The 26,926-nt window shown below is 50.9% G+C and overlaps 1 protein-coding gene across 1 annotated transcript in view; it reads left to right on the top strand.

Moving 5' to 3' along the window:
- The window catches only part of OPHN1 (oligophrenin 1), a 51,798-nt gene that overhangs the window by 22,658 nt on the left and 2,214 nt on the right, over positions 1 to 26,926 (top strand). The window contains exons 5-23 of the mRNA XM_058813998.1: positions 5,473 to 5,574; positions 6,475 to 6,585; positions 7,191 to 7,295; positions 8,238 to 8,367; positions 9,688 to 9,788; positions 11,300 to 11,391; positions 11,513 to 11,591; positions 12,218 to 12,251; positions 13,569 to 13,631; positions 14,604 to 14,678; positions 16,302 to 16,386; positions 16,702 to 16,760; positions 18,106 to 18,211; positions 18,966 to 19,125; positions 22,761 to 22,908; positions 23,888 to 24,190; positions 24,848 to 25,013; positions 25,952 to 26,002; positions 26,714 to 26,764. Of these exons, the coding sequence (XP_058669981.1) occupies positions 5,473 to 5,574; positions 6,475 to 6,585; positions 7,191 to 7,295; positions 8,238 to 8,367; positions 9,688 to 9,788; positions 11,300 to 11,391; positions 11,513 to 11,591; positions 12,218 to 12,251; positions 13,569 to 13,631; positions 14,604 to 14,678; positions 16,302 to 16,386; positions 16,702 to 16,760; positions 18,106 to 18,211; positions 18,966 to 19,125; positions 22,761 to 22,908; positions 23,888 to 24,190; positions 24,848 to 25,013; positions 25,952 to 26,002; positions 26,714 to 26,756 (2,013 nt within the window). The 3' untranslated portion in view covers positions 26,757 to 26,764. The remainder of the gene's footprint in view (positions 1 to 5,472; positions 5,575 to 6,474; positions 6,586 to 7,190; positions 7,296 to 8,237; positions 8,368 to 9,687; positions 9,789 to 11,299; positions 11,392 to 11,512; positions 11,592 to 12,217; positions 12,252 to 13,568; positions 13,632 to 14,603; positions 14,679 to 16,301; positions 16,387 to 16,701; positions 16,761 to 18,105; positions 18,212 to 18,965; positions 19,126 to 22,760; positions 22,909 to 23,887; positions 24,191 to 24,847; positions 25,014 to 25,951; positions 26,003 to 26,713; positions 26,765 to 26,926) is intronic.

Genomic DNA, 26,926 nt, shown 5'->3' with positions numbered 1-26,926 from the left:
ACCTTGTACTGTGCCAGGATCCAGCTGTGCCATGCTGACAGGGATGCACAGGGAGGTACCCCTGTCCCCAGTGCCACCCCAAAGCCTTGAGAGGGTGTGAGTTTGGGAGTGAGCCCCAGCCACTCCAGCCCCATGTCCTCAGCTCTGATGCTTCTCTGACAGCAGCCTATGCCACACTGCACCCTGAGGTGTCACCCTGGGCACAGAGCCTTCCTTCACCTGCCAGCCTGCAGAGCATCTCTGGGCCATCCCCAGCCAGCAGCAGGAGGGGGGAAGTACAAACGAGGCTCCTCATTTGTGCTGTGTCAGTGTGGGTTCCTCCCATCGCTGCTGGGCCTTCCATCACCCCATGGACCCTTTCTGATCTGCACCAGGGGCAGAAGCCCAGGGCAGGCTGTGGAGCAGCCTGGAGACATGACACAGGGAATTTGTGCCCTCTGCTCGGTTTCCGTATTTTGGCAGCGTCGCCTTCTGTGAGATGTTTTCTGTTCCCTGTGCGAGCTGCTGCGGCCAAATAGGAAGAGCCCTTGAATCGAGGCTTTGTGATGGCTCTGGCTGGAGCACAGCCAGTCTGAGCAGCACATCTGAGTCTGCATTCAGCCGGGAGCAGGGGAGTCTCCTCTGTGCTCCACACGGGGCAGCCCCTCCAGCCGCTCCCTCCCGCACAGCCCCACGGTCACTGCTTCTCCTGAGACCTGCTGTCACTGTGAGTGACACTGCACAGGTAAAAGGGACCCCCTGAGCTGACCCATTGCCCAGCTCTGGCACTCATGGCCCAGGGTGAGTTTGGGAAGGAGCTGGTGCACATGGAGGTCCCATCCCTCTCTCTCCAAGCCCTGGGGCTCAGCTCCACACTGTGGGGCTGGGACCCTTGGGGAAGAAGCTGGCCAAACTTACTGAGCTGAGGAGGATTTGAATAGAAAAGTTTAATTCCGGTTTCACTTGGAAGGAGACAGCTTTTTAAAAAAAACCACAAAGCCAACCAAAAAAATCAGAGGGAGAATTTTGTTGGGATGTACTGTAAGAGCAAGAGGAATGCTGAATAGCTGCAGTGTTTGTCAAAATTTTTTCCATAGGAGATAACATATTCCTACAAGGTCTTAGATAATTCTGTTATTAATTTCATTAATTATAATTTTAAAAGAAAGGGAGGTTAATAACTTCTGCTTGCTTTCATCTTTGGGGGAGCAGGGCCTAAGGAGCATTTGAGAGAAAGCAGTGGGTGAGGGTAAAATGCCAGGATGAACTGAGTGTGCTTTGACAGAACTGCTCTTTCTACACCCTTTGACTTTTTAGAAGTCTGTTTTTAAATTAACTGCAGATGCCTCTTAAAAATGAACTGTGATGATCCTGCATCCACCACTTTTGCACCCAGACCCCTCAGGTGTGCATGGAGGTGGGGGCTCCCAGCAGGAAAAGTGTGTTTGATTTTCCTTATGGAGAGGAGAAGTGGCCTGTGGGCTGGGCTTCTCACCTGCCACTCACTCCACCTCCCTGAAAATGGGGATTTCAGAGGATCCTAATTAGCAACTAATGGTTAAAGAGGAGTTTTGCCAAGTCTATTTGCTCTTTTCCCCCTGATGAGCAGGACCTGAAGCTGCTGAGGGGCTCTGGTGTCACCCCAGTGCTGGTGGCAGTCAGGGTGCAAGCAGGACCTGGCACACACAGAGCAGCCAGAGCCTCAGCAGGCAGGCGCTGCTGCCCCATGGGCTGTGCCATTCCTGGGCACAGCAGTGCCTGCCAGAGCTCCCAGCATGGGCTGTGCCATTCCTGGGCACAGCAGTGCCTGCCAGAGCTCCCAGCACAGGGGGTTTCAGAGCCCCCTCCTGCCTGCCCTCAGTGGGATCTGCTCGGTTTCTCCCAGTGAGCAACAAAGGGAAGGTGGGTGGTGCCTTTTGGCAAACCTCAGTGAAAACGTGGTGCTGCCCTTTGATGAATATTCATGAGGAATTAATTTGTGCTCGTGTTTCCAGATTGTGCTTCAGTCTGGGTGATTTTTTTGTGTTGTTTTTTTTTTCTGTCTTGGCTTGCTCTGGTCAGCAGCCAGCTCAGAAGGATTTGTAGGTCATCCTTCTGTTCAGTTACATGCTAATTACCAGAGTGGGAATGATTGGCCAGCTCCCTCTCAGTGGCCCAAAATGCCACACTGCAATGTGGTCCTGTCACACATGGATCCATCCTGGACATCATTCCCAGTCCCTTTAATCCCCCGAAAGAGCTCAATGCTTCATGTCCCCGGTCCCTTCAATCCCCAGGAAGAGCTCAGTGCTCCATGTCCCCAGTCCCTGCAATCCCCAGAAAGGGCTCAGTGCTCCCTGTCCCCAGTGTGCCCCTGCCTGCCTGGGTGCTGCCAGAGGAGGAGGCACTCCCAGAGTTGTTCCTGTCTGGCTCCCCAGCTCCTGCTGCAGAAGGAGCTCCCCTGCTCTCCCAGGCTCTTCCTTTCTCTTCACCAGTATTTCCTTGAGCAGAGATCACCCCTCTTCCTCAGAACCCGCCATATCTTCTCTTCCTCAGAACCCACCAGGGAGCTGCCCACAAGCTGGTGACAGAGCTGCAGCCTGGTGGTTTGTGGTCTCCCTGTGGCTGCAGGCTGTGGCCATGTGTGTGGGCACCACAGCCACACACAGCTCATGGCCTCCTCCATGGGCTCTTGTGGCCACGTGCACGGGCACCACAGCCTCCCACAGCAATGTCACCTCCCCTGGGGACAGGCCAGGAGCCACGTGCTCCCAGGCTGCTGCATCCAGAGGCACATCCCCCTGCCCATGGGCTCTGCCATGCCTGGCCATGGTAGCACCAGGCTCTGGTGGTTCCCTTGCCCTGTGCTTCCCACAGCTCCTGGCTGTGACCCTGTTCACAGGGGTCTGAGGATGAGGGAAGTGACGAGGATCTGACTCCATGTTTCAGAAGGCTTGATTTACTATTTTATGATATATGTTATATTAAAACTGTACTAAAAGAATAGAAGAAAATATTTCATCAGAAGGCTAGCTAAGAATAGAGAAAGAAGGAATGATAACAAAGGCTTGTGTCTTGGACAGAGAGTCTGAGACAGCTGGACTGTGATTGGCCATTAATTAGAAACAACCACATGAGTCCAATCACAGATGGACCTGTTGCATTCCACAGCAGTAGATAATAAATGTTTACATTTTGTTCCTGAGGCCTTTCAGCTTCTCAGAAGGAGAAATCTTAAGGAAAGGATGTTTCAGAAAATATCATGGCTACACCTGGCACAGGTGAGCAGCCTCCCAGATGGAGAGCGGGAGAGGTTGGTCCCAGTTCTGGCCTGCAGTGTGGCTGTCTTCCCTGCTGGCCTCTCCACAGGGTGGGGACAGCTGAATCACCTTATGAGTGCTGCTTGCTGGTGGTGAGAGGTGGGAGAGAACTCCTGGAGTGGCTCCAGCCCCATTGCTGCTGCTGAGGAGCAGGGATGGCACCATCCCAGTGCTGCCACCACCACCTCTGCACACCACCTTGCTGGAGACAGTGGAACCCTTGGTTGGGTTTGCAGCTACCTTTCCATGGCAGCACCTGCTTTTCTATCTCAGGACGTGCTGCTGGCACAGCCATCTCCTCTGAGACGTGAGGAGGTGGCATCAGGAGTGCTGTGCCCACAGCTCTGCTTCCCTGCACTTCTGTGGCCTTGGGGCTTGGAGGCTCTCTGAGGAAATGGAAACAAGAAAAGTTCCTGGCTGTATAAGACAGGGCATTAATGGCACAGACAGCCCAGGAGTTTGACCTCACAGACACAGGCACTGCTGCTCCACAAATGCTTTCGCTGCTCTGGGTTTGGGGTTGCTGCTCAGGGCCTCAGTCACGAGGGTGGTGGTTTGTTTTCATTCTCCTTCCTGGCCTCAGCCCACAGTTGCTGCACTGTTTAAATTAGGATTCACCCTTGGAGGACTCTCTTGCTCTGGTTTTGGTGTAGATCTCTCTCTTCTGGTGTGTGAGGCTGCTAACAGAGTCACAGCACCTGATATTGCAGGGGGTGATTGCAGAGGATGCCCTTCCCTTCAGGTGTCCTGTAATTCCAGGCTCTGCGCAGCAGGATATGCAATTGCTGAGGTGAAAAGGTTTGCTGGGCTAAGCCTGCCCTGCTCCAGACACTTACACAGGGGCTGGTGCCACTTCCTCATGGTAACTGTGCTTTCACTGCAGCCATGGCAGGACTCTGGTGGGGAGAGAATCCTCTTCCCTGGAAGGCAGCTGCTAGGAAGGCTTGTTCCTATTACTGGGAGCCACCTGTGCTGAGCCCAGGGGCTTTGGGAGCCCCCAGGCATCCTGCTGCAGGGCATCCAGACAGACAGATGGAATAGGCTCTGCAACTGGAACAGGGAAGCAAAACTTCAGGCAGGGGAAGCTGTGGTCACTCCTGAATTTGTGAGGAAAGTTCCTAATACCCAGCAGTCTGGCAGAGCCCATCTGCTCTGGCTGTGGCACTGGTGTATGCTTGCTTATCCATGCATTTCTGAGTGGGGGCAAGAGAACAGGATTTCAGAGCTTTCAGGAGACAGATGTTGAAAGATAGCAGTAATTCCCCAGGAAGCTGGAACTGCTTTCCACTTGCTTGAGTTTTCAAAAGCCAGACAGAAGATCTGGGCATCCCATACACACCTGCACTGTGTGTACACCAGCTCTCAGCTGCTTGGACCTGGCACTGAGGCTGCTGCCAGGCTGGAATTTCCTGATTTCAGTAATTTAGTTGCCTCCCAGGAATCCCTGATGTGTCAGATACCATCTAAAGTGGATATTTGTCAACCTGGCCCCTACTCTGGTTGTTTTGTGATTGCCAATGTCAGAGTCAGTGCAGGCAGGAGCCAAGAGCCTGGTGCTCAGTCCTGCTGCTCCCTGCCTGCTCTCAGGGGTTCCTTCTTGAACATCTCTGTTTGCTGCTCTTGTTCATTTGTGCTCTCTTTGCAGCACTGCTGAGGCAGATGAGGATTTCCTGCCTGCCTGATGACCTGCCAGGCTTCAGCTTTCCTTCTGCTACTCTCAGAAACAAATTATAAACTCTTTAGAACAGAAAGTTGCCAAAATCTAATGAACCTTTTCTTGACCTTGCTGCGCCTCTGACACTGCAGTGTTTGCCCAGTTGTTTCTGGGCTGTGTGAGCAGCATGTCAGGAGGTGGTGAACAGGTTTTTGATGCATGAGCACATCTTCAGTTTATTGGAAAATGAAGAGATTGAGAGAGGGAACAGCACCTCCTCAATGGGGCTTTTGCCATGATGTTGGCATGAAAAAATACTTCTTGTGTTGCTAGACTGGGTCTTGAGGTATAATTGCATCCAAGGTAGGCAAGGGGCTGTGAAATCAGAGCAAATGAGAAGTGGCCTTCTGTTCTCTGCCTGGGTTGACCAAAATTTGTCCATGGGAATACAGAATTGCAGAAAGAATCTCGGTGTTGATGCATGTTCTTATCTGGAAAATGCCAATAACTGGTTCTGCTTCGACCTCTCTGCATCTACAGGAAAGAAAGAAAAAGTTTGAGAAGGATGGAGAGAAGTTTTACTCTATGCTGGATCGCCACTTGCATTTGTCTTCCAAAAAGAAGGAATCTCAGTTACAGGAGGTGTGTATGGAATTTTTCTCAGAGTTAGGTCCAGAAGCAACAGCACCAACTGCTCTAGGTCTTAAAAAAAAGGAGAGGAATCATCCCTTAAAGTAACCAATTGAAACTGATAATCAATTAAATCTACCCAAAGCCTGAGTTCTCTGTGAGATCAGGGAAATCAAGCTCAGTTCTCCTGTGTCTGTTGGATGCTGGTTGTGGCTTCAGACATTGTCATTGCTTGTTGTCACCTTGATGGTGAAGGGCAGTGACCAGTGGCACTGGCACAGCTGGGGACTGGCCACCCTTTCACCTGGGGAAGTGCTCTGGCTGAAAAGTAACCAGTTATTTTTCCTTTTGCTGGCCTGGTGTCCTGCCTTGCTGCTGGTGCTTTTGGGTGGCTGTGGGGCAGGCAGAGGAGGGGGTTCCTTCCAGCTGGTGCTGCTGCAGGCATGTTGCAGCAAGGAAGGAAAGCCAGCTGGATCTGGTCAGATCTGTCAGACCAGTTGTCACATCAACCTACGAACATCACTTCAAGGCAGACTGTGTGTGAGCTCATTGTGTGCTCCTGCCACTGCTGCAGCTCCAGAGCTGCTGGTTCTGGGACACAGGTGGAGTCAGGCAAGAGGGTGGTGAAGGTGGTCTTGTCAGGAGAAGAGGCTTGTGCTAAAGTAATAAAAGAGCTTTGGGGAAGCCTTTTCTTTGCAGAGTGAGAAGAGATTTTAGATCCTTGAATGAAAGGGAGCCAGAAAAGGGCAGACTTAAAGGAATATCCATGTTCCAGCTCACAGCTGGGCTGGACACCAGGCAGGTTTTCAGTGAGGACAGAACTGTGTGTGGGCTGACAGACAAAAGCGAGTCAAATGTTTTCAAACTACATGTGATGTATTTTCTTTTTCCACCTTTCCCTCTTTCTTCCAGGCTGACCTTCAGGTGGACAAAGAGAGACACAATTTCTTTGAGTCCTCCCTTGAGTATGTGTACCAGATCCAGGAAGTACAAGAAAGCAAGAAATTCAGTATTGTGGAGCCGGTAGGAGCTTCCTTTGCTCTCAGTCTCATTTGCTGATGCTCAGATGTGCTGGCAGGGGATGAGCTGCCAGCTTGGATTAGGTCCTGTGGGGCAGGAGCACTGTGAAGCCCCAGTCCTGTTTCTTCTGGCTATCTGTGGATTCTAAGGAACAGGCTGGACACTGTACAGAGCTACAGGTCTTGTTATGACTTATCTTGGCCCCCCTGGGTTTGGTGAGGGCTGTCTGTCTGCAGAGGGACAGAGGTGTCACCTGCCCTGCTCACCTGTCCCAGCCTGGCTGAGTGCAGGGACCCTGCCCTGGCTGGTGGCTCTGCCCCAGTGCCAGCTGCAGTGGGGTGTGGGATCCTTGGATCTTGTGGATGATCTCTGCACATCTGCTCTGGGTCTCCCTGCAAGGTCTTTCATTCTGGGGGTTTTATTCATACAGATGTGTGGCTGGTAGCTTGAGCTTTAAGGACACTGGTGGATAAGCCATATCAAGGCTGGCATTTCAAAGCAGTGAAGAAAAAATAATTGCATATGTAATTTCTGAAACCCCACACTCTGTCCATCTTTCCTTCCATTATAAACACAGAAGTTCAGTGTGTCCCTTCCCTCCACTGCAGGTGCTGGCATTTCTCCACAGCCTCTTCACTTACAACAACCTGACAGTGGAGCTGACACAGGATTTCCTCCCATACAAGCAGCAGCTCCAGCTCAGCCTGCAGAACGTGAGTCCCTGCCCAGCTGAAGGACTTTTCTGTGTGACTTCTGTTCTCATTTGTATTTACACACCTCTGATGACAAGGTCTTTCCACCCAAGCAGTCTGGCCATGTTTGCCTTGTTGCAGATACAGTTATTTCCTTCTCAGTTCACGTGGGTTTTCCCCTCTCTTCATGGGACAGTTCACAAGTCTATGAAATTGTTTTCTCTGGAAGGGGCTACTGCAGTTGCATAATTTAACCTGGTGCATAAACAAGCCTGAGATTTTCTTTCAATCAAGAGATTGAAATTGTACTATAAGAAGGCCTCTAACCTTGATCTTAATGGTGCTGGCTTCCTGCAGGCTTGCTGCATGCTTTGGTAAGCTCCTCTGCTGGCCAAGTCTGCTCATGGGGTAGAATATCTGAGTCCTGTTTCCTTTATCTTCAGTCTTTCCTGACTGGCCTTCATTTCTGTGGAACAACAGCTGTAAATCTGAGCCAGGATGGTTTTGCTGCTGGCTCATTAATTGGTCCAAGTAATATTCCATCCAAATTCCTGGATTTGGTACCCCCTGTTGGTGTGACTCTTTCATGCAAAGCACTGTAGCATGATCAACACCTTTGGGAGGAGAACACACCTGTTACCCAAGCAATGCTGTGAATGGGAGCTCCTCTGCTCCAGCCAGCCTTGAAATGTGCTAAAGTTCCCTAATTAAGGGAACAAGTGGCCTCCCAGCTGTGGCCCTCAGCACCATCTCTGCACATGATGTGTCTCTTCAATCATCCCTTAGAGCTCAGTGGTTCTTATAGCCACTTTCCATGTGGATTTGTGCAGTGGTTTCCATGTTTTGTACCTTGGGAATGGATTCATTTCTGCAACAGCACCTCAGATTTATCCAGGACTAAATAACCTGCAGCTCACTTTTTGCTCATGTTCAAATATGCTTCTGTTGTTTTTCTGTTCCCAGACAAGGAATCACTTTTCCAGCACACGGGAGGAGCTGGAAGATCTGAAGAAGAGGATGAAGGAAGCACCCCTAACCTGCAAGCTGCCTGGGCAGCCCACCATCGAGGGCTACCTGTACACTCAGGAGAAATGTAATGGCTTTGGGATGCAGGTGGATGCAATAGGGCTGCCCTGACATAACCCCCTGCTGCACTGGGTGTCACCACAGCCATGCACAGCAAGCCCAGGGTGTCACCTTCTGCCACTGCTGAGGTGTCACTGCCTGCAGTGCCTGGAAGCACTGGCAGCCTCAGCTGGCAGCAGTGGCACAGAGCTCTGTCCAAGTGACATATCTGTGACAGCACAGGGATAATTGCCCTGCACTCTGTTGAGATGGGATTTATGACTCCAGAGCCTGGAGCTCTGGCAGGCTCTGCCTTGGCTGTGTTTTACCAAGATGAATCTGGTGTCCTGCCCAGCCTCCCTCTGGCAGCCTCTGCGAGCAGCTGAGCACAGCCAAGGTGGAACCAGTGCTGAGTTAAGCTGCTCAGAGCAAAACTTGTAATTCTGAGCAGAATAAAATCAGACCAAATGCAGCCTTTTCCAAAACCTGGCTGCAGCTCTCCATGGCCACGCAGCAGGAATGCTCAGGGGACATAAGTCTGTGCAAAAGTGTGACCTCTGGGGCTACAGACAACTTTGTAAGCATTCATTCTTAATCCTACATAGAAATCTATTTATACATATATTTTTATGTCTGTTTATCTTGCTTTTAAAAGAAAGCACACTCAGTAATTTTAGATCCTAAATGTGGCATGTTCCTGCAGGCCAGGGGCTATTTTCTGTCTCTATTTATTCTTCCCTCTAAGTCAAGTATGAAAAGTTGTTCTTCCTGACAACTGCAACTTAAAAACAAATTATAGAAAAAATACTAGTTGAATTATTTCCTATAAATGAATTCAGGTAAGAAAACAGAGGAAAGTAACTATGAATCTGGAAATAGGAACTTCAGAGTATTTCAAAGCTGCTGTTGTCTTCATTATTGAGTTTTCACCCACAGGAAAAAGCAGTGGGGTTTGTGGATCAGACATTCAGGACATGTAGGATCCTGTCAGTGTAGGTCTTGGCTGGGCTTGGCCAAACCAGCCTGACTTGTGGTCAGAGTCCCACAAATGGCCTTTCACCAGCTGTGAGTTGGGAGGGTGCTGGAGGCAGCAGCTGCCCTGTGCTCCTCTCCTCCTCCCCTCCTCCTGTTTCTCCTCTCCTCCTGCTTCTCTCTTCCTCCTCCTCTCCTCCTCTTCTCCTCCTAACTCTTGCCCATGGAGACACCTGCGAGGTTGATGTCCCCAGAGCTGTCAGTGTCCATCCCCAGAGAAGGGAGGACGTGTGGGCAGCACTGACCATGCCTGACCTTGCTGGCTGCACCAAGCCACAGCCCTGTCCCTGATTCCAGCCTCTCCTGTGTCCTGCAGGGGCTCTGGGCATCTCCTGGGTGAAGTATTACTGCCAGTATGAAAAAGAGGCCAAAACCTTACGGATGACACCCATAGACCAGAAGCCTGGAGCTAAGCAGGTGAGTTGGATGTCTGCAAACATTGGCCCAACCACTGGGCCCACCTTCCACCCATGTATGGCCTCCCTTCCTGTGACAGCTGACCCTGCAGGTGCCACAGAGCAGAGGGGTGGGCTCTGTCCCCTCCCTGCCCACTCAGGGCAGTTTGGTGTCACCTGGAAGAGGCACCCCCATGAGGAGAGGTCTCACTCCACTGTGTCCCTGAGAGCCCTGCAGGGTTTGGCAGCAGATGTGGGTCCTGTGACATGAGAGATACCAGACAGTGCTGGCCCATGAGTTCAGCCTGGGGTGAAACTTGTGCTTCTCTGGGCCAGCTGATGTTGATCCCTTCCCACAAAAACTGTGGCAGCCACTGAAGGGCCTGAATGACTCAAGTTACTACAGGAGTTCCTGCTTCCAAATGCAGCATTTCCTCACAGCACTGCGTGCTCACAGCACTAGTTTGTGGTTTGATTTCTGCTCTCAGCACTGATTCTGTGGGTCTGGGACAGTGTGGGAAGAGAAGAGGGGTAACAGTGCAGCTCCAAACTGCACTAAGGCCGCAATTTGGGTAACTGCTTCTTTCACAAAGTGCTTTGGCTTACCAAAGCCTGGGAGTTCCCTCAGTTCTCCTCGTGACAGGGGAGGGCTGGGAGGATGGAGCTCAGCCAGTGCCTCCAGCTGAGTCCCCCGCCCTCCTCTGCCATGGAGTGGTCCCCAGGGCCTTCCCAGCCAGGCCTGTGTGCTCCAGTGTGTGAGCTCATGCTCTGCTTTTGGCAGGGCTCTGCACACTGCAGCAGGAAAATAAAATAGATGTTTTGCAACCCCTTGGCAGAGAGCTGGGCAAAGAAAAAGCCAAACTATTGTATGGAGAGATTTGTTGTCATTTATGCTATAATCACGTCTAGTAAGGCCCATTACTGCAGGAAGGGTCTGGGAAAACTTAGTGCCTTTCCCAAATATTGGTAGCCTGCACCATCAGGTCACAGCTGGCCACAAAACCACAATCAAATTATGAATTATTCTGCTGTGGAGTGCAGGGACACAAACACCCAGGGCCAGAGCAGAGCCTCTCCAGAGCATGTCTGCTCTGTCTGGGGTGAGGAAATGTACCTCCCTGTGCCCCACATGTTTGTGTAAAGCCATTTGGTTCATTGGTGCTGTGGGTAACTGGTACTGACAGCCAGCCCTGGTAAAAATTAGAGCCCAGTTGTGTCAGGGCATGGGTGAGCATGGTCCTGGCCTCAGAGACAGGGAATGCCTCTCTGGGATGGTTGGAGCAGTGTTCCAGCACTGCAGGGGCAGGGTGCTGCTGTGTGGGGTAGTGCTGTTGAGTCCAGAACATTCTCTGGCTGAGAGCAAGCCTGGAACTTCATCTGCCTGTGATGATGGTGGGAGAGCCACCTGTGCCCTGGTACCAGTGCCATTGGAATATCAGCACAGGCACTGTGGGCAGTGCTGGGCTGGGCCTGAGGAACCCAAACTCTCCCATGTTTCTGTCCTCTCACCTTGCCTTTCATGTTCTCTCCTAGGGCACCTTGGACCTGACCCTGAAATCCTGTGTAAGGAGAAAGACTGACTCCATAGACAAAAGGTTTTGTTTTGACATTGAAACTAATGAAAGGTGAGAGGCTTCATGCCTGGTGGCCCCAAACCCCACGGACCAGCAGCAAATCCCTCTTTACTGTCTATTAAAACCAACTTTTCTTCCTTTCCCTGCCTGTCCCTGGGGGAATTGTGCCCAGGTCCGGGACCATCACGCTGCAGGCGCTGTCAGAAGCCAACCGGAGGCTGTGGATGGAGGCCATGGACGGGAAGGAGCCGGTGAGTGTCCCTGGAGCCGTTCCCAGCTGGGATGCGCTGCCCAGCAGTGTCCTCTGCCGGCGGCTGCTGCTCAGGATCGCTGCTGCACCATCACCACAGGCTCCCTGCCCTTCCCTCAGCTCCCGCTGGGGATTTTGGGCTTCCCCCCGAAATCTTGGGGTGTTCCAGACCCCAGCCTTTCCGGGCTGGTTCACTCCTGCTCCTCACTGCCTGCTGGAGATGGTTGGCCTGTCCCTGCTCTTAGCAGCCCTTAGCTCTTTCCAAAGGTGTCACTGCCCACCCTGCACCTGTGTTCTCCAACCTTTCTGTGCCTACTGATGTCCTCTTCCTTCAGTCTGAGCAGAGCTCAGAGCCCTGTGGTTTGCCTACAGAACAGAGAATTTCCCCAGCAATAGGTGCCCCACTGAAACACAGGGAGGCAGCAGAAACTCCTTGATTGTGCAGATAATGGGTTCTTGCCTAATTATAAAATGAGATTTCTATGGGACATTGACTTTTTGGCTATGATTGCCTCTGGGTAATCTGGGGGTGATTTATGGGACGCTGCATTTTCTTTTAGAAATAAATACCAAATCATGCTGATGATGTTTTTGCTTCTCCCTCCCCCATTCCCACCCTTTTTTCAGATTTATCACAGTCCCATCACGAAGCAGGAAGAAAGTGAGTCACTTCTGTTGCTGTTCTTTGGGCTCTCACAGCCTCGAGGCCAGGCAGAATTTTCCTTGCAGATACACTCATCCTCAAATCCTGCTGAGTAGCACTGTCCCCGCTCCGTGACAGCAGTGTCACTGCTGTTCTCACACCACAGTGCCTGGCACTGAGCCCAGATGAGAACGAGTTGCGCAGAACTGCAGTGAGCAGTTTTTATTTAGCCAGGAGCAGTGGGATGTGAAGTTCAGTTTGCACCTCCAAACCCCAGGGAAAGATTCTGAGGATATGTCCTTTAACAAAGGTTGTAACAGGGCAATGGAGGTGGCACTGAGTTCCCTGCATCTCCCACCCACCACCGTGTCCTGTGTCCCCCTGTCAGCAGTGGGGTGCACCCTGCAGAGCCTTGGAACCCCTCTGGGGCTCTGTCAGCTGGGTGAAACCTGCATTCTGTCCCAGAGCTCACTTCATCAGCACTGTAGCTAGCTGGGTCTAATGAGCACAGGGGGAGCATTCCCAGAAGCATGAGCACAACCCTGCTGTGTGGCCATGTTCACATCACACGCTGGGAAGAATGTAAATTAGGGTTCCACTGAATAAACATTCTCTATTTGCCATAGATTAAAGCTGGTAAGAATTCCAGGGGTATCATAGCCCTCAGTGTCAAGCACCAGGTGGTTCTGTGCTTATTCCTGGGGCAGGGCTAAGAGATGTCCGAGCTGGATGTTGTTGTTGCTCAGAGCAGACAGAATCAGTATAAACAATCTGCTGAAAATGTAGGGATCCCATAGGATTGCCCAGCTCAGTGGAGGAAGCCCTGTGCTCATTTTCCTCAGAACATCAAGCTGGATTGGTTTTGCTTTTTAATCCTAGTGATGTAGATAAGCAGAAATTACACAGTCCCATGATGAGGAATAACTTTAACTACAGATTTTGCTCTGGAGAGTATTATTTAAGTCTTTATCAGATACAATCCAAATTATTATTATTATTATTATTATTATTATTATTATTATTATTATTATTATTATTATTATTATTATTATTAAATACCTTACTATTAAAGACAGAGAGGGGGTAGGGAGCAGTGCTGCAACTCAAAATAAATTTGAGGAAAAATGGGAGAACATGTGGAACTAATAACTCCTTGTTAGGATGTTCAGAACACTGGTGTTTCCTGAGGGGGTGTGGGTGCAGGTGTGAGCACTCTGTGTGCTGGGGCACTGAGGCTCTGGGTGCTGAGAAGGGCTGGGGCTGGGGGTGGGCTGGGGGCTCCCAGGGTCTCCAGGAGGGCTCAGGCAGCTAACACAGCTTCCTTGTCCCAAACAGTGGAGCTGAACGAGGTGGGCTTCAAGTTTGTTCGGAAGTGCATCAATGCAGTGGAGACCAAAGGTGAGGAGCTCACTCAGCCTGGCCGTGCTTCCCATGACCTTGATCACACTGTGGTTCCTGCAGTACAGGGTTGGCCACTGGCACAGGACTGCAGCTTTCAGCTGAGGAATGTGTGCTCTTCAGTTAAATGCATGTTCTTTGGGAGCAAAAATCCCACCTGCTTTGGAATGTTGTACCAAGGCTGTTGAGGTTGAAGTTCGACCTTTATGCTGTTTTCACTCGTGGTTTTCTCAGTTTTGGCCCTGAGCACACCCACTGCTGGACAGGAGAACAGCTCTGGCAGCAGGGGTGGCCACAGGCTGCTTCAGCCTCAGTCTGTGAAGCAGCAGCAGCAGGTGGAAGGGTGGCAGCTCATCCTCTGGGCTGTCACATAACATCCAGCACCAGTGAACACCACCAGTGTGGGACAGGGGTCTGGATTTATCTCCAGATGTGGGGTTGGGGCTGCTGGGGCTGTGGCAGCCAAGGCCCACTGGAGTGGGGAGCAGTGAGGGCACAAAGACCCTGCTGGCAGAGCTAGGAGAGACAGTGCTTCTGCCTGTCCCTGCACTGGCCAGTGTTTTTAATGCCTTTGTCTTCTGTAGGGGTTTGAGCAAATCCATGGTAAAGAAATGGGGTGTGTGGGCTGGTGTTTCCCACACCCTGGCTGTGCTCACCTGGCTGTGACATGGTGACCACGGTGGTGCTGGTGGCCTTGGCTGCTGGGGTGAGCAGAGCCCCTGCCTGCAGAGCCCAGGGAGTGGGACAGGGTTTGGGATATGGGACAGAACCTGGAGTGGGGGACAGAACCTGGGATATGGGACAGAAGCCAGGATACGGGACAGAACCCGGGATGTGGGACAAGACCCGGGATATGGGACATAACCCGGGATAAGGGACAGAGCCCAGCAGCAGGAGAACGTTTCCACTAGATGGGGCTTTTGGATCGCCAGCAGGAAACCTCGGCTGACACTCTTGGCTTTGTCCTCTCAGGAATCACCACGGAGGGCGTGTACCGGACTGTTGGCAGCAACATCCAGGTGCAGAAGTTACTGAATGCTTTTTTTGGTAAGAATTGATTATTCTGTGCAATGACACTGTCCTGTTCTTGAGTTGTTTGTGATGAACAGAGAGGATTCCACAGTGAGAAATGTCCAGCATGGGTTTTGGTCCCTGTGGCCCCTCTGAGGCTCATCTTCCCCTTCTCTCCTGGGATAACACAGTGAGCTGGACTGGGAGAGTGGCCTTTGCAGGGAGCCCTCCAGCCTGGTGTAAGGTTTGTCTCTGGAAGGATGGGGACACCTCACTGTGTGCAGTGTGTACCATAAGGAGCCGATGTATGTTAAGAAACCTGTGGATCCATTCCTGCTGGGAGCCTTCCTGTGGCTGGATCTGTCTGTCACACAAACTTGGCAACTGGGGAAGTGTTTACAGTCTTAGCAGGTTTAGGGGTTCAGCAGCACTGCTTTGTGCCAGGACAGCCCTTCTGGGCTGGGCCCTGGCTGAGGCCATTGTACCCTCACCTCGTGGTCACCTGTGAGCCTCTCAGGGACCCTCTGGGGTAGATCCCCACCTACCAAGGCCAAACCTTTCTCCCCAGCCCTGCCTGGGGCTGGAGCACAGGGCAGGGATTGAGCTCACCTCCTTCAGGCGTGCCTCGGGCTCAAGCCAGCTCAGACATCTGATATTAATGCAGCATTCAAAGGCTTTGGCTGTTTCCTATTGCTTCTGCTCTGGATGTTGTTTATTAAAACCTTGGTTCGTACTGGTGTCTGGCTATGCCCAGTTCTCACAGAGCCATAACTTCGGGCATCTGCCCAGCTCTGCTGGCCCGTGACTCATTGCTAAGCCTCAGGTTCTATTGCTGCTTGATTCTCACCCTCCCTGTGAGCAGCCCTGTGGTTTTCTCCTCTGAATCCCACCAGTGAGTGCCTTTTTGTTTTGTTTATCTGCATGGGTCTGGGTAACCACTTGCCACCCCACTGCAGATGAAAGCATAATGGAAAGTCCAACACCACAGAAATAATTGGTGCAGCAGGATTTCATCTTTAACCACTCAAAGGAGATAATTTATTTTTTTTTTAGTCTCTAGTCCTATTTATTTTCAAAAACAAGTCCTGCTGTTTATTTCTGTAGTCCAGCTTCCCCCATCCTACAACTACATCCTTCACTTCGTGGCGCCACAGACGTGGTGTGGTTTGTCAGGGGGGGAGGCAGCAGCAAATTGTATTTCCATGCTGCTGGGCCTCCCCTGAGCTCCCTCCTCTCTGTGCAGCAAGAGCGAATGCTTCCAGAACAGCCTTCAGGGGAGTAGCTGCAAGTGAGAGATTTGAGCTGGCATTCAGATTACTTTGGATGTCAGAAAGCTTGTCTTGGACCTGTTGAAATCCGTTGTTTCTGCCAACCTTGGGAAAAAATAAACTATAGAGAATATGCTCTCAGTGACTTCTCAGCCCTGCTTAAATTTTACCTTGTGTTTCCCTCTTTGTCCTCATTAGCACCACTCCCCAGCCTCCAAAACCCTGACACTGGTGCTGTTTTTCTGCTTTTCCTAGCCATGGGAATTAGGAACTCTTTTTGTGTGCTGCTGTGGTTTCATGTGTCTCAAGGGGAATCCCCCAGCCCAAGCAGATTGTTTGTTAGTAACCTCTGAATGAACTTTATTCTAAAACTTTTTCATTCTCCTTCCAGATCCAAAATGCCCTGGGGATGTGGATCTCCAGAGTGGGGACTGGGACATCAAGACTATTACCAGCTCACTGAAGTTCTATCTCAGGTAGCACTGCAGGTCACACCTGCCCCAAGGAAAGGGGACTGGGGCTGACCCAGATGAAAGCTGAAATGAGCTGCCAGATATTCACATCTGGCTGTGGAAAAGGGCAAAGTGACAAAGGCTTTGGGAGGAAGGATGATGAATATGGATGTTGCAGAATCCCTCAATCCCTTGGGGAGGGCTCTTTCACTGTTATTGACTGCAGAAGGAAATGCCACTAGGACTTGCTGGCACTGAGGGATGAGCCAGTTGGTCCAAGATGGTCACAAGTGGGTCACAGTGCCCTGCAGAGCTGAGTTTTCTTTCTGGTTGTTGCAGGAACCTGTCTGAACCCGTCATGACGTACAAGCTCCACAAAGAGCTGGTCCTGGCTGCCAGTAAGTCCCACAGCTTCCCCACTGATGGTCCCTGGCCTGCTCTCCCCAGCCAGGGTCCATCAAAGTCACTTGGCAGAGCTCTGCCAGCCCTGTGGTGTCCCACTGCTTCAGCTGTAGAGAGAGCAGTGCTGTCTTCTCCAAGTGCTTTTCTGTGCAGGGGATGTGGTGCTGGATGTCCCCTTCTCTCCTTTGCTCCTTCCCTCAAACAGGGTCTGTGGTCTCAGGGGGGTCTGGAGAGCCAGAGGATGTCACTCACTTGAAAGCAGCCACAAGAATTGTTTCCCTCTAGTACTGATATATTTATTTTAAAACCTGTGAGGAAATGGGATGTGCTGTTACACCCCAGATAAGTAGGTATTCCCTTTAGGTTATGAAATTTGTCCTGGGATGTTGAAAACAGCCCATGGAAGGCATTTCTCTGCTGTAGCTGTTGGGATTGAGTCACAGTTGGGACTAACAGAGGTCAGCCAAGAAGCTGCTCTGTGACTGTCACCTCGTTGTGGCCACTGCAGATAAGCTGTTACAGCTGTGAGCCAGTGTCCTGTGAGGCAGAGAGCATAATGAGGGTCATCACCCTCAGCATAGGAGTGATGGCATTTGGAAATGTGTGGGATTACAGTATCCCTCATCCCATTGTGCCTCCACAAGTCACAGGGAGACTGGGAGGGATGCCCACTTCTTCTCCATGTGTCCTTCTGGAGAATGAATAACACCCATTTTTCTTGGAAAGGGAAATGTTCCACTTCTTGCTGAAGGTAGTCAAGCCCAGGATTTATTATTTTCAGAGGTGGTTAAGCCCCTGATGGCTGGGTGTGACAGGACATTTATCCTTTCCCTGCCCTCCCTCAGGAACTTGCACCACTGAGCTTCCCAGCCACCCAGACCCCACACTATTCTTTTCACACAGAGTATTTTATTGTTTCCTGATTATTTATTCTTCTAAGGGTGACCTCTTTGGGTCAGGGACTCAGGTTTATTCCCTGTGGGATATTTTTAGGTGCTGTTCAGTGTCAGAGCTCTCTGGGCTCACAGACTCCCAGAGGGAAGCTGTGTGCTGCCAGGTGTATGGAACAAGGGTGTGAAGGGGAGGACCTGCCCATGCCCAGCCTCTTTTGGAGTGTGCCTTTGGGCTCCCTTTCAAGCTCCATTTCTTCCTCTTTCCACTTCATGTTGTTTCTCACAGTATTCATCCTGTTGCTGTGAAATCTCACTTCCCTCTGCTCCCTTTTGCTCCCATGCTGCAGAGGGAACAGCTTCCACAGGTTTCCTTTGGCTTTATATTTCTCTGGTGTATTTAGTTTGAAAGTGTTGGGTACAAATTCTTCTTTGTATTGCTGCTTTCCAGAGTCTGAGAACCTGGATTACAGGCTGGGAGCCATTCATGCACTGGTCTATAAACTGCCTGACAAGAACAGGGAGATGTTAGAACTCCTCATCCAGCACCTTGTCAAGTAAGCAGATGTTTTCCTCTAAAACCAAAGAAAGGGGAATAATGGAATCAGCAGAACAAAGCTTTTTGGGAGGTCAGGTTTGCAAAATTTACCCATTGTAGTCCCCTTGTGAATTTCCATGTGGATTGCACAAAGGGGGTGACTGTCCTTGCTACCCCCTGCATGGAGTGATGCTTCTCTTTCTGGTGGTTCCTTCCATCCTCTTTCAGATATGCACAGAGCAGCAAATGATTTAAAAATAAAAATACTCTCTGAGAGCAGGGGCTGTAAACTGTCACCTCTCAGAAATTTATTGGAAACCACCATAGTGTGCTCCCTAAATTCAGTTCTCTTCCTTGAGAAGGAAAGAAAATTAAAGCCAGAAGTCAGTTGTGGATAAAAAGGATATAGGATTTAAATGATTCCTTTTGTGCATATGTTGTGCAGATGACTTTTGATTGCAGAGTTAAAGAGGAGCTGGGAGTGGGAAGAGATCAAATGAAGATGCTGTCAGCACATTGCTCTCTCCAGCATCTGCCCAAGCCAAATGTGTGTGTCAGACCTAAAGCCATGTTTGTCACTGCTGGAAAACAAATTCTGAAACACAATGAAGAAAATTGAATTACTGATTCTTAGTGTATCCTGGGTTTTGTTTTTGGTTTTTTTTTTTTTTTTTTTTTGTTCTTTTTGTTTTTTTTCCTTGGAATAAGATCTGTTTGGAAAAAACCAAACCAAACCAAACCAAACTCTGTTCCTCCTTCCTCTGCCCCTGCAGCGTGTGTGAGCACAGCCGGGAGAATCTGATGTCACCGTCCAACATGGGGGTGATCTTCGGGCCCACTCTCATGCGGGCACAGGAGGACACCGTGGCAGCCATGATGAACATCAAGTTCCAAAACATCGTGGTCGAGATCCTGATCGAGCACTTTGGGAAGGTACGGGGCAGCCCCGGAGCAGCCCCGGAGCAGCCCCGGCTGCTCTGCCTGCTCCTGCAGACTGTTGCTGTGGCAACACGGCAGCTCCGGCTCCTTCTGGAGCCTCCTTGGGCTGGCTTTATGTAACACTCTGCTCTGAAAGGCTTCAGGAGGAAGCAAAGAGTAGCAGGTGTGTGTTCCTCAATGTTGCTGTTATCTGGTCCCAGAGGAAACAGCAAGTCTGGGCATTTTTGCCTTTTCTTTTTAAACAAGGGGAAAAAAATGTATTGTATGACTGCTCATTACAGGGCTTCACTCTTTCCTTTGCTAGACAGGAGCTAGGCTAGAGGAGAATTGGTTTTAATGGGCACAGTCCAAGATGAGGCACTGCTCAACTGTTAAATCAGTGGAAAAAAAAACTAGAGCAGACAAGTGTTGAATGGTTGATGAAAGTAATTCAGCTGTGGTTGCGTTCAGATGCAGACACAGGGATGGTCTTAGAGATGGAATGGGGAGTCTGAAGGAGATGCTCCCTGGACTGAGGGAGCTGCTGCCTGGGGTGGAGCTTTCAGAGGAGCTGAGGCTGGTGCCCATGTCCCTGGGCCATGCTCTCACACGACTGAGCATCTCATCTGCCCTCCATGGATCTGCTCTGGGTATTCATATTTCAGCCTGAGCATCGCCCATGTGCCCAGCCAGGCTCTGGTTGCTGGGGTGGTGCTGAAGATGCACGTGCAGACAGCAGCTTTGTCATGTGTGCCTTTGGAGAGCAGAATGTTCCACTGTGGCTGTGCTCACACTTGCTCTCAGATACCTGACACTGGCTCAGGGGTGTCGGGTGGCTGGGGGATGACAGGAGCTGGGTGTTAATATTGAAAACTGGAGCAGCCTCTGCATCCAGAGCAGCCGATCCTGAGCAGGGAGCAGATTCCTGTCCTGGGAACAGCCCTGGGTTCCAAGGAGTGAATTGGGTCCTCCAGCTTTTCACAGCAGAGTACACAGTGTCCAAGCCTCTCTTGTGGAGCTGTTCATTCAGGGATGCTGTTTGCTGTGAGGGGCTGGGGCAGCTTCTAGAATACAGGGCAGCATATGGGCAGGGGGAAAGCTCCCTTTGGAAAGGGAAGAGGCAGCCAAAGCTGGAACAGCAAGGTTCTTGCAACAGGGATGTGGAGCCAGAGCAACCAGGTGGGGACCACAGAGGGGTGTGGGATCAGATGAGGGGGTGGGAGTTGGCTGTGATGCCAAGGATTGAAATGGGATGGAAGAGCTCAGACAGGCTTCTGAGTACCCAGAGTAGAAGCTCATGGAAACACCAGCCAATTCCTTTGTAGGTCTCTATGAACACTTGTAATAAGTTCCCACAGAAAAACAGGAACTGGTTTTTGTCTGGGATCTCACATGCTCGCTCCAGAGATGGGGCTCTGTGCTCCCCTCCTTACAGCCTGCAGCACAGTCTGAATCAACACACCCTGCCACCTCTGAGAGCTGGCATGACAGCTTTAATTAAGTCAGATGTCCTTTTGCTTGCTTTTAATTTCTCCAGCAATAAGGTTTAGTTAGTCACATTTATTGGATTGAGTGTATAAGTTCGGTGTTGGAACTGACAGAGTCTTCAGCTCACACATGAGCAAACAGCTCAGATGAGACTTGGAGGAAGAGGGGATGTGGGTTATATGGTACAATCTGAAGACTGAGGACAGAGTAACTATTCATGAAGTGTTTGTGGATAATTGCTGTTTCCACAGCTCATGTTTCAATGCTGTGGTTCAATTAAATAGGTTGATTGTTCTGGAAACACCTTCTTCCCTGTACAGACCTTCTTAAGGTGAGGGTCTGTCAATATCTTTGTACGTTTATGTTATTTAACTTGATTTTTCAATTAGAAGTAAATCAGAGCCTGCACCCACCTCCTGAACACAGTCATTTGTGGTTGGTTTAGCTTGGGTTTCAGGTGTTGAAAGCAGTATTCTTTGGTACCTGTATAAGTGTCCATGGGGAACTTAATGTTTCTTTTAAAAGCAGGATTGGATTCTGCTCAGGATAGAGGAATGAGGTTGATATTTCCAAAAAATTTCCCTCCTACAGGCAATCCTCTGCTGATTTAATAATATACAAGCTGCTTTTAATTCATGTGCTGCTATGTCACAGCAAGAGAGTACTCCAGAACTCCAGACCTTGTGTTTTGGAGCAGGGAATGTGTCTTGCCCCTGCCCAGGGCAGAGCCCAGCAAGCAGTGAGCCAGCACCCGCCCTGTGTCACCAAACCCTGAGTGTGGGGTTTTTTTTCCCAGAGTGGGGGTGTAATCTTCCCTCTCTGGAGATATTCCAGAACTGTCTGGACACAATCCTGGGCCATTTGCTCCTTAGGGAAACCCTGCTTGAGCAGGGAGGATGGACCAGATGAGCCACTGTGGGCCCTTCCAGCCTGAACCATTCTGTGATTCTGTGTTGTTTCTCCTCTCCTCGTGCAGATTGGGCCAGGCTGTTGGGAGCAAAGCCTGATTCTGGCACATGGATTTATCCAAAGCCAGCCAGGCTGGGCCAGAGCAGCCTGACCGTGGGGTGTGGGAGCTGTCTACCACTGCCAGCCCTCCCCAGGCACACACTTGGGACCAAGAAATTTAAACCAGGGACATGTTTTCCTCTCCCATCCCCCATCTTGGTCTCCTAGCCCTGCTCTTTGGCCCGGAGAAGAAGGAAAACATTTTTGGTTTGAATTACCAAAATGGGACATTTAATCAAAGCAGAATGTTACACTTCTTCACGGTAAGATTTTTCTGAGTGATGCAATTAGGCTGTTTTTCCATATTGAAGTGTGGCCCAAGGGTGTGGTGACCCAGCATGCCAGTGGGGCTGGCACAGCTCTCCTCCTCTGGGCTGGAGCCAGGAAGGGTCCAGCACCACATCTCCCAGGACAGGCAGTGCAGCCTCTGGGTTCAGCAGCTCAGGCCACCTCTACACAGTAACTCAGGCTTTAAAGCCTGATAAAACTTCAATTAACATCCCTGGGAAGAGCAGAGGAGCAACTGCTGTGGGCCTTGATGGGGTATTTCAGCTCTTCAGATTTATTTCTTTTTCAGCTCTTAAAAAAGCCCTGACATAAATGAGAACCTCTCAATTAATCCCAGCTAAATAGGTGCCACATTACCAGTGAGAAAAGGAGATAAAACTTCTCAGTAGCGTTGCTTTTATGCCAGTATTTCATCCCAGGTAATTTCCTGGTGCCAAATGTGTCACTGTAAACCAAGAGCTGAAGGGTTTTAGTGTTAGATCTGGAACAATGCAGGGTTGGTTTGGGTGATTCAGGGATTGTATCTCTGTGACAATGGGAATCTTGCTGTTGGTGAGGAGCTGTCAGCTCCAAAGCCTCCCTCATCTGCTCCAGGGTAATTTGCTTCTACAAATTGTCTGTTTGTGATCTTCTTGCTGAGCTGCAGGGACACTATCTGTGGTGGGAATGGTGTCATGGTGGGGACAGTGTCAGTGGTGGGGACAGTGTCAGTGGTGGGAATGGTGCCATGATGGGGACAGTGTCAGTGGTGGGGACAGTGTCAGTGGTGGCCTCTATCACTCTCTGTGCTGGGAGGGCACACCTGCAGCACAAGGTGGGGCAGCAGCCCTTTGTGTTTGGTCACCTGAATGTGTTTCCCTTTACAGATCTACTCTGGCCCCCCAGAAGACACCACAGCCCCCCCAGTGCCCCCACCCAGGGTGGCTGCCCGGCGGCACAAGCCCATCACCATCTCCAAGCGTCCCCTGAGGGAAAGACCTGTGTTCTTCAATGCCTCTGTGGAGGAGAGTGCAGGTCAGTCTGGCTGTTCCCTGATGCCTTACCTGCTTCTCACCCCTCCTGCTTTCTGTTACACCTTTCCAGGAGCAATGGAGGTAACAGCAGCAGGGCTGCACTTTCCAGGTCCTGGACATGGCAGGCAGTGAGGGCTTCTCAGAGAGAAAGGAAAGCCAAAAACGCTCATACATTGATTGCATCGTGTCACAAGTCAGATTTTGTGGGATTTGAGTTTTTCTGCTACCTGCTGCATGCTCCATTAGCTAAACTAAGGCTGGTTCTTGGCACAGGAGAGACCCAGAGGAGAGGTTTTGTGGCATCAGAGGCAAAAACACCTGCATGGAGTGTTGGTGGGATGGTAGCCAGGGAGGGTTGTGCTGCAGGAGGCCCAAGGAGGTCTCAAGCTGGCTCAGCTGCTGGCAGTTCCACATCCAGAGCAAGAACTCCAAAGAACTTTTTCAGGATGCAGTGAAGGTATTTCCTAGACCAAGTTCTACTCTGACATTACCATAACAGCTTCAGGATTTCCTTACAGTCAGCTGGATTAACAGCAAAGGACACATCACCTTAAAATTATATTTCTGCAACCTGATTTGCTCTAGTTGTCACTGCAGGCTGTGCCCTGATTCCACAGTCACCAAAGAGATGGAAAGTCTCTTTCTCCATTAGTTTTCAGAGCTGTGATGATGTTTAGGTGTAAAGTGTACTTTGTGACACTGGCAGAACATGATTGATTCACATTGCTCTTTAAAACTCCCAGACTGCTAATGGAGTTGGGGCTGGCCTTGCATTTCAATGCTTCCTCGACCTGGGAGCAGAAGCATTTGTTCACCTTGGCCTGCCTCGAGGCTGCAGGGAGCAGTGAGGTTCACAGCAGAGCCCCTGCTTGCTCCTGGTTCTGCAGCACAGCAACAGGGCTGGGATGAGTGGCTTTTGGAGGCACACCAAGTGCAGTACACAGCTAACCCCACAGCTCTCTGCTCTCTTGTCTCCACAGCAGAGAGGCTCAGCCAGACCCCCAATGGCGGCGGCGTGGAGGCCCCCAAGCCCCTGCACCGCAGCCGCCTGCCCGCGCCCCGGCCGGGGGGGGACGAGCTGGGGCGTTCCCCTGCCGAGAGCCGGCCCCAGCCCCGTGCTGAGCCCGAGCCGGGCAAGCTGGGCATGGGGAAAGGGCTGCAGGATGGAGGGGCCAAGGCAGCTGGCAGGGCGGCCAACGGCGTGGTGACCAGCCCTACCCTGAGGACTGCCACGCTGCAGGCCAGGAGACCGGCACCCCGACCAGGCATCTGTGGCAGAGAGGGTGAGTGTGTGCCTGGGGCGTGGCCAGAGCCAAGCAAGTGCCCAAGTCAGCCCTCCCTGGGCACGTGGTGGCCTCTACCCTTGAGTCCTCTCAGTGTAGTTCAGCAGGAGGGGCTGGGAGTACAGAACAGCCTAAGGTGTGGGCACGGGTAAAGTCTAGCACTCATTCCTTGTTGACTTGTTTCTTAAAGACTTTGAAGGGTTAAGTGAATAGTAAGGTTGGCTGGATCTTGGGGAAGAAAAGAAGCCGAGGAGAGGACAGGTGGTATCTGTCCAGGATGAAAGCTCAGCTGCAGGAATCACCAGTTTATGCTGTTCCTCTCCCATTCACAGAGCAGCACTGCACAGGGTTTGGTTAAGAACACTTGTGATTCCCAGGAAGTATCAGCTTCACAGTCAGCAACTGCATTGAGTTTGTCCTTGCAGATCCAGATCCAGCCCCTGTTACCAGTGCCAGGAAAGCTTTTCTGGGACAGGTAGTGTGGGAACTTCTTTCCCTGGACTCTGTCCCTCTATTCTGGCTATTGGCCACTGTCAGGGAGAGAGTGTTGAGGCAAAGGGGCAGAACTAAACCCACGAACCTGTTCAATGCCCCTTCATAAATATCTGGCCTCTGCCAGAGCTTCCTGCTCAGTGTTTGTTATCTCCATCCCTGCAGGTGACTGTGATGGTGTCCCTAAGCCACGTTCCCATGGTGATAAGCCTGTGATAACACGTCCCCCTGTGAGACCTCCAGATCCACCGTGCCGGACTCCCATCCCTCCAAAGCTGGAGCAGAGGCCAGATCTGATAGCAGGGACAGCAGAGGAGATGCCCTCATCTGTGTAAGCCAGCAGCCCATGGAGGGTGCTTGGTGCTGGTGGGGACACTCGGGGCCTCAGTGGCTGGAGCCTGTGGATGTTCCCTTGGCACTGGTGCAAGTGCAGGTTTGAATGTCACTTAGAAATCTGAGCAGAGTGCATGGCCAAAGAGGGGAATGGTGCCACAGTGAAGGCAAACAAGAAGCTTTGGAGCTGCTCAAGCACAGCCCAAGGGCTGAGCCTTGCCCCATCCCCTTCCCTGCTGTTCCTGGGTTGGTGGAGCTGAGCCCCTCCCTGTCAGCCTCCAGCAAACCTCTCAAACGAGACACTTTCTGGGACAGGACAAGATCCAGCTTAGATCTTAAGGAAACTGGGTGGAGTTCAGCTTCATCTCATCCTCAGATTTCTTTCAGATTTTAAGAGCGTCAGAAACCCTGCTGGCTTTAGTGGGAATTAACCTAAAGAAAACAAAAGGTGCCATGAGGGTCAGCTCTGTGCCAGAACTGCCTTAATTCCTTCTCTAGGATAATTTAACTTCTCTTTCTTGAGCATGGGCAGGAGCACATAAACACTAAAGGAAAGACCATAAAGGTCGTGGATGCACATAGGATTATAGGCAAGAGCACAGAAATAATGACTGGATGTGGCACTTGGTGTTATGTTTTAGTTGGTGTAGTGGTGTTTGGTCAAAGGTTAGACTCCATGATGTTGGAGATGTTTCCCAGCCTAAATGATTCCATGATGCCATGGTTCCATAAGCAGCCCAGCCAAAGCACTGGCAGGTGGTGTGCAGGTGGAGCAAGCACAGAAGGAGCCCGGCTATGCCTTGGCACAAGAACTGTCAGTTGAAGGTGATCTCTGCAGTGCTGCCAATGCTGCAGCTCATCCCCCTGGCACAGAGCAGATCTCATTAGCAAATTGCCAGGTCGAATCAGGAGAGACTTCTCCTGTTTTCTTTGCAGGGTGGCCTCTAGGACCAAGTTCTTTGAGACGGCGTCCCGAAGAACAGGCAGGTAAGGCTGGCACGGGGAAGGTTCCGTGTGGAGAGCAGCAGCCCTGCAGCACACGGTGCTCCCTCTGAGGCAGAGCCAGCACAGACAGCCCCAGCCCCAGGCCTGCCTTGTCTTGTACTCACAAACAGCAGATGGGGCTCAGCTAAAATGCTGAAACTAAACAAAGAGCACAAAGCATAAAATGTGAGTCCAGATACAGACTTGATAAATTAAATCCACCAAGCGAGAAACATCCCTGTGGATCCCTGTTAGCAGGTGTGTGGATCTGTGGGGTGTAGTGCCCATTGTACTCAGGCTTTGTGGGAAGATCAGGTGGTGGGTGAGGTGGTGAGGGCTGGTTAGGTCCCAGCAGCTGCCAAGAGAGCATGGCTGGTCCAGTCCAGGGGGTGTGCAGACAGGGAGCTGGGGGGTTATGGGGACAGTGTGGGCAGAGCCCTCAGTTCTGAGTGGCAGCAGGTTCCATTTGTGATAATATTTGTCCAAATAAGCCTCAGCTTCCTGCCTTGAAAAGCTGCCAATCTCTGCCCAGGAGAGAGCAGGTTTGTGTGTAAGTCTGAGAACTGCTGCTGCAGGTACTGAGAGAAAACATTTGTGCTATTGCAAAACAGACCCCTCCCTGCACTTACCCAGCCTCGAGGAGCTTGTGGAGCTGAGTTGCAGCTTGCTCCTTGCACTCATTTTTTCTCTATTCTTCTACTTCCTTTTATGCAGTTCTTCATCACCACAAGGCAGGATCCCAAGTGATGAGAGCTGAGGCTAAAGGTATGTGTTTATGACAACAAATTGAATAATAAACTGAAAGCAGACATGTAAGACAAATCACCATTTATGGGGTTTTTGGAGGGAACCAACAAATTATGTGGGATTCCAGTGGTTCTGCCATTACTGGTGGGTTTGCATTGCTGCACAGAACTTGGAGCTTGT

This window comes from Ammospiza caudacuta, chromosome 14 (assembly GCF_027887145.1).
Source record: "Ammospiza caudacuta isolate bAmmCau1 chromosome 14, bAmmCau1.pri, whole genome shotgun sequence".
NCBI classification, from domain to species: domain Eukaryota; kingdom Metazoa; phylum Chordata; class Aves; order Passeriformes; family Passerellidae; genus Ammospiza; species Ammospiza caudacuta.
This window is presented reverse-complemented; position numbering and strand designations above follow the sequence as displayed.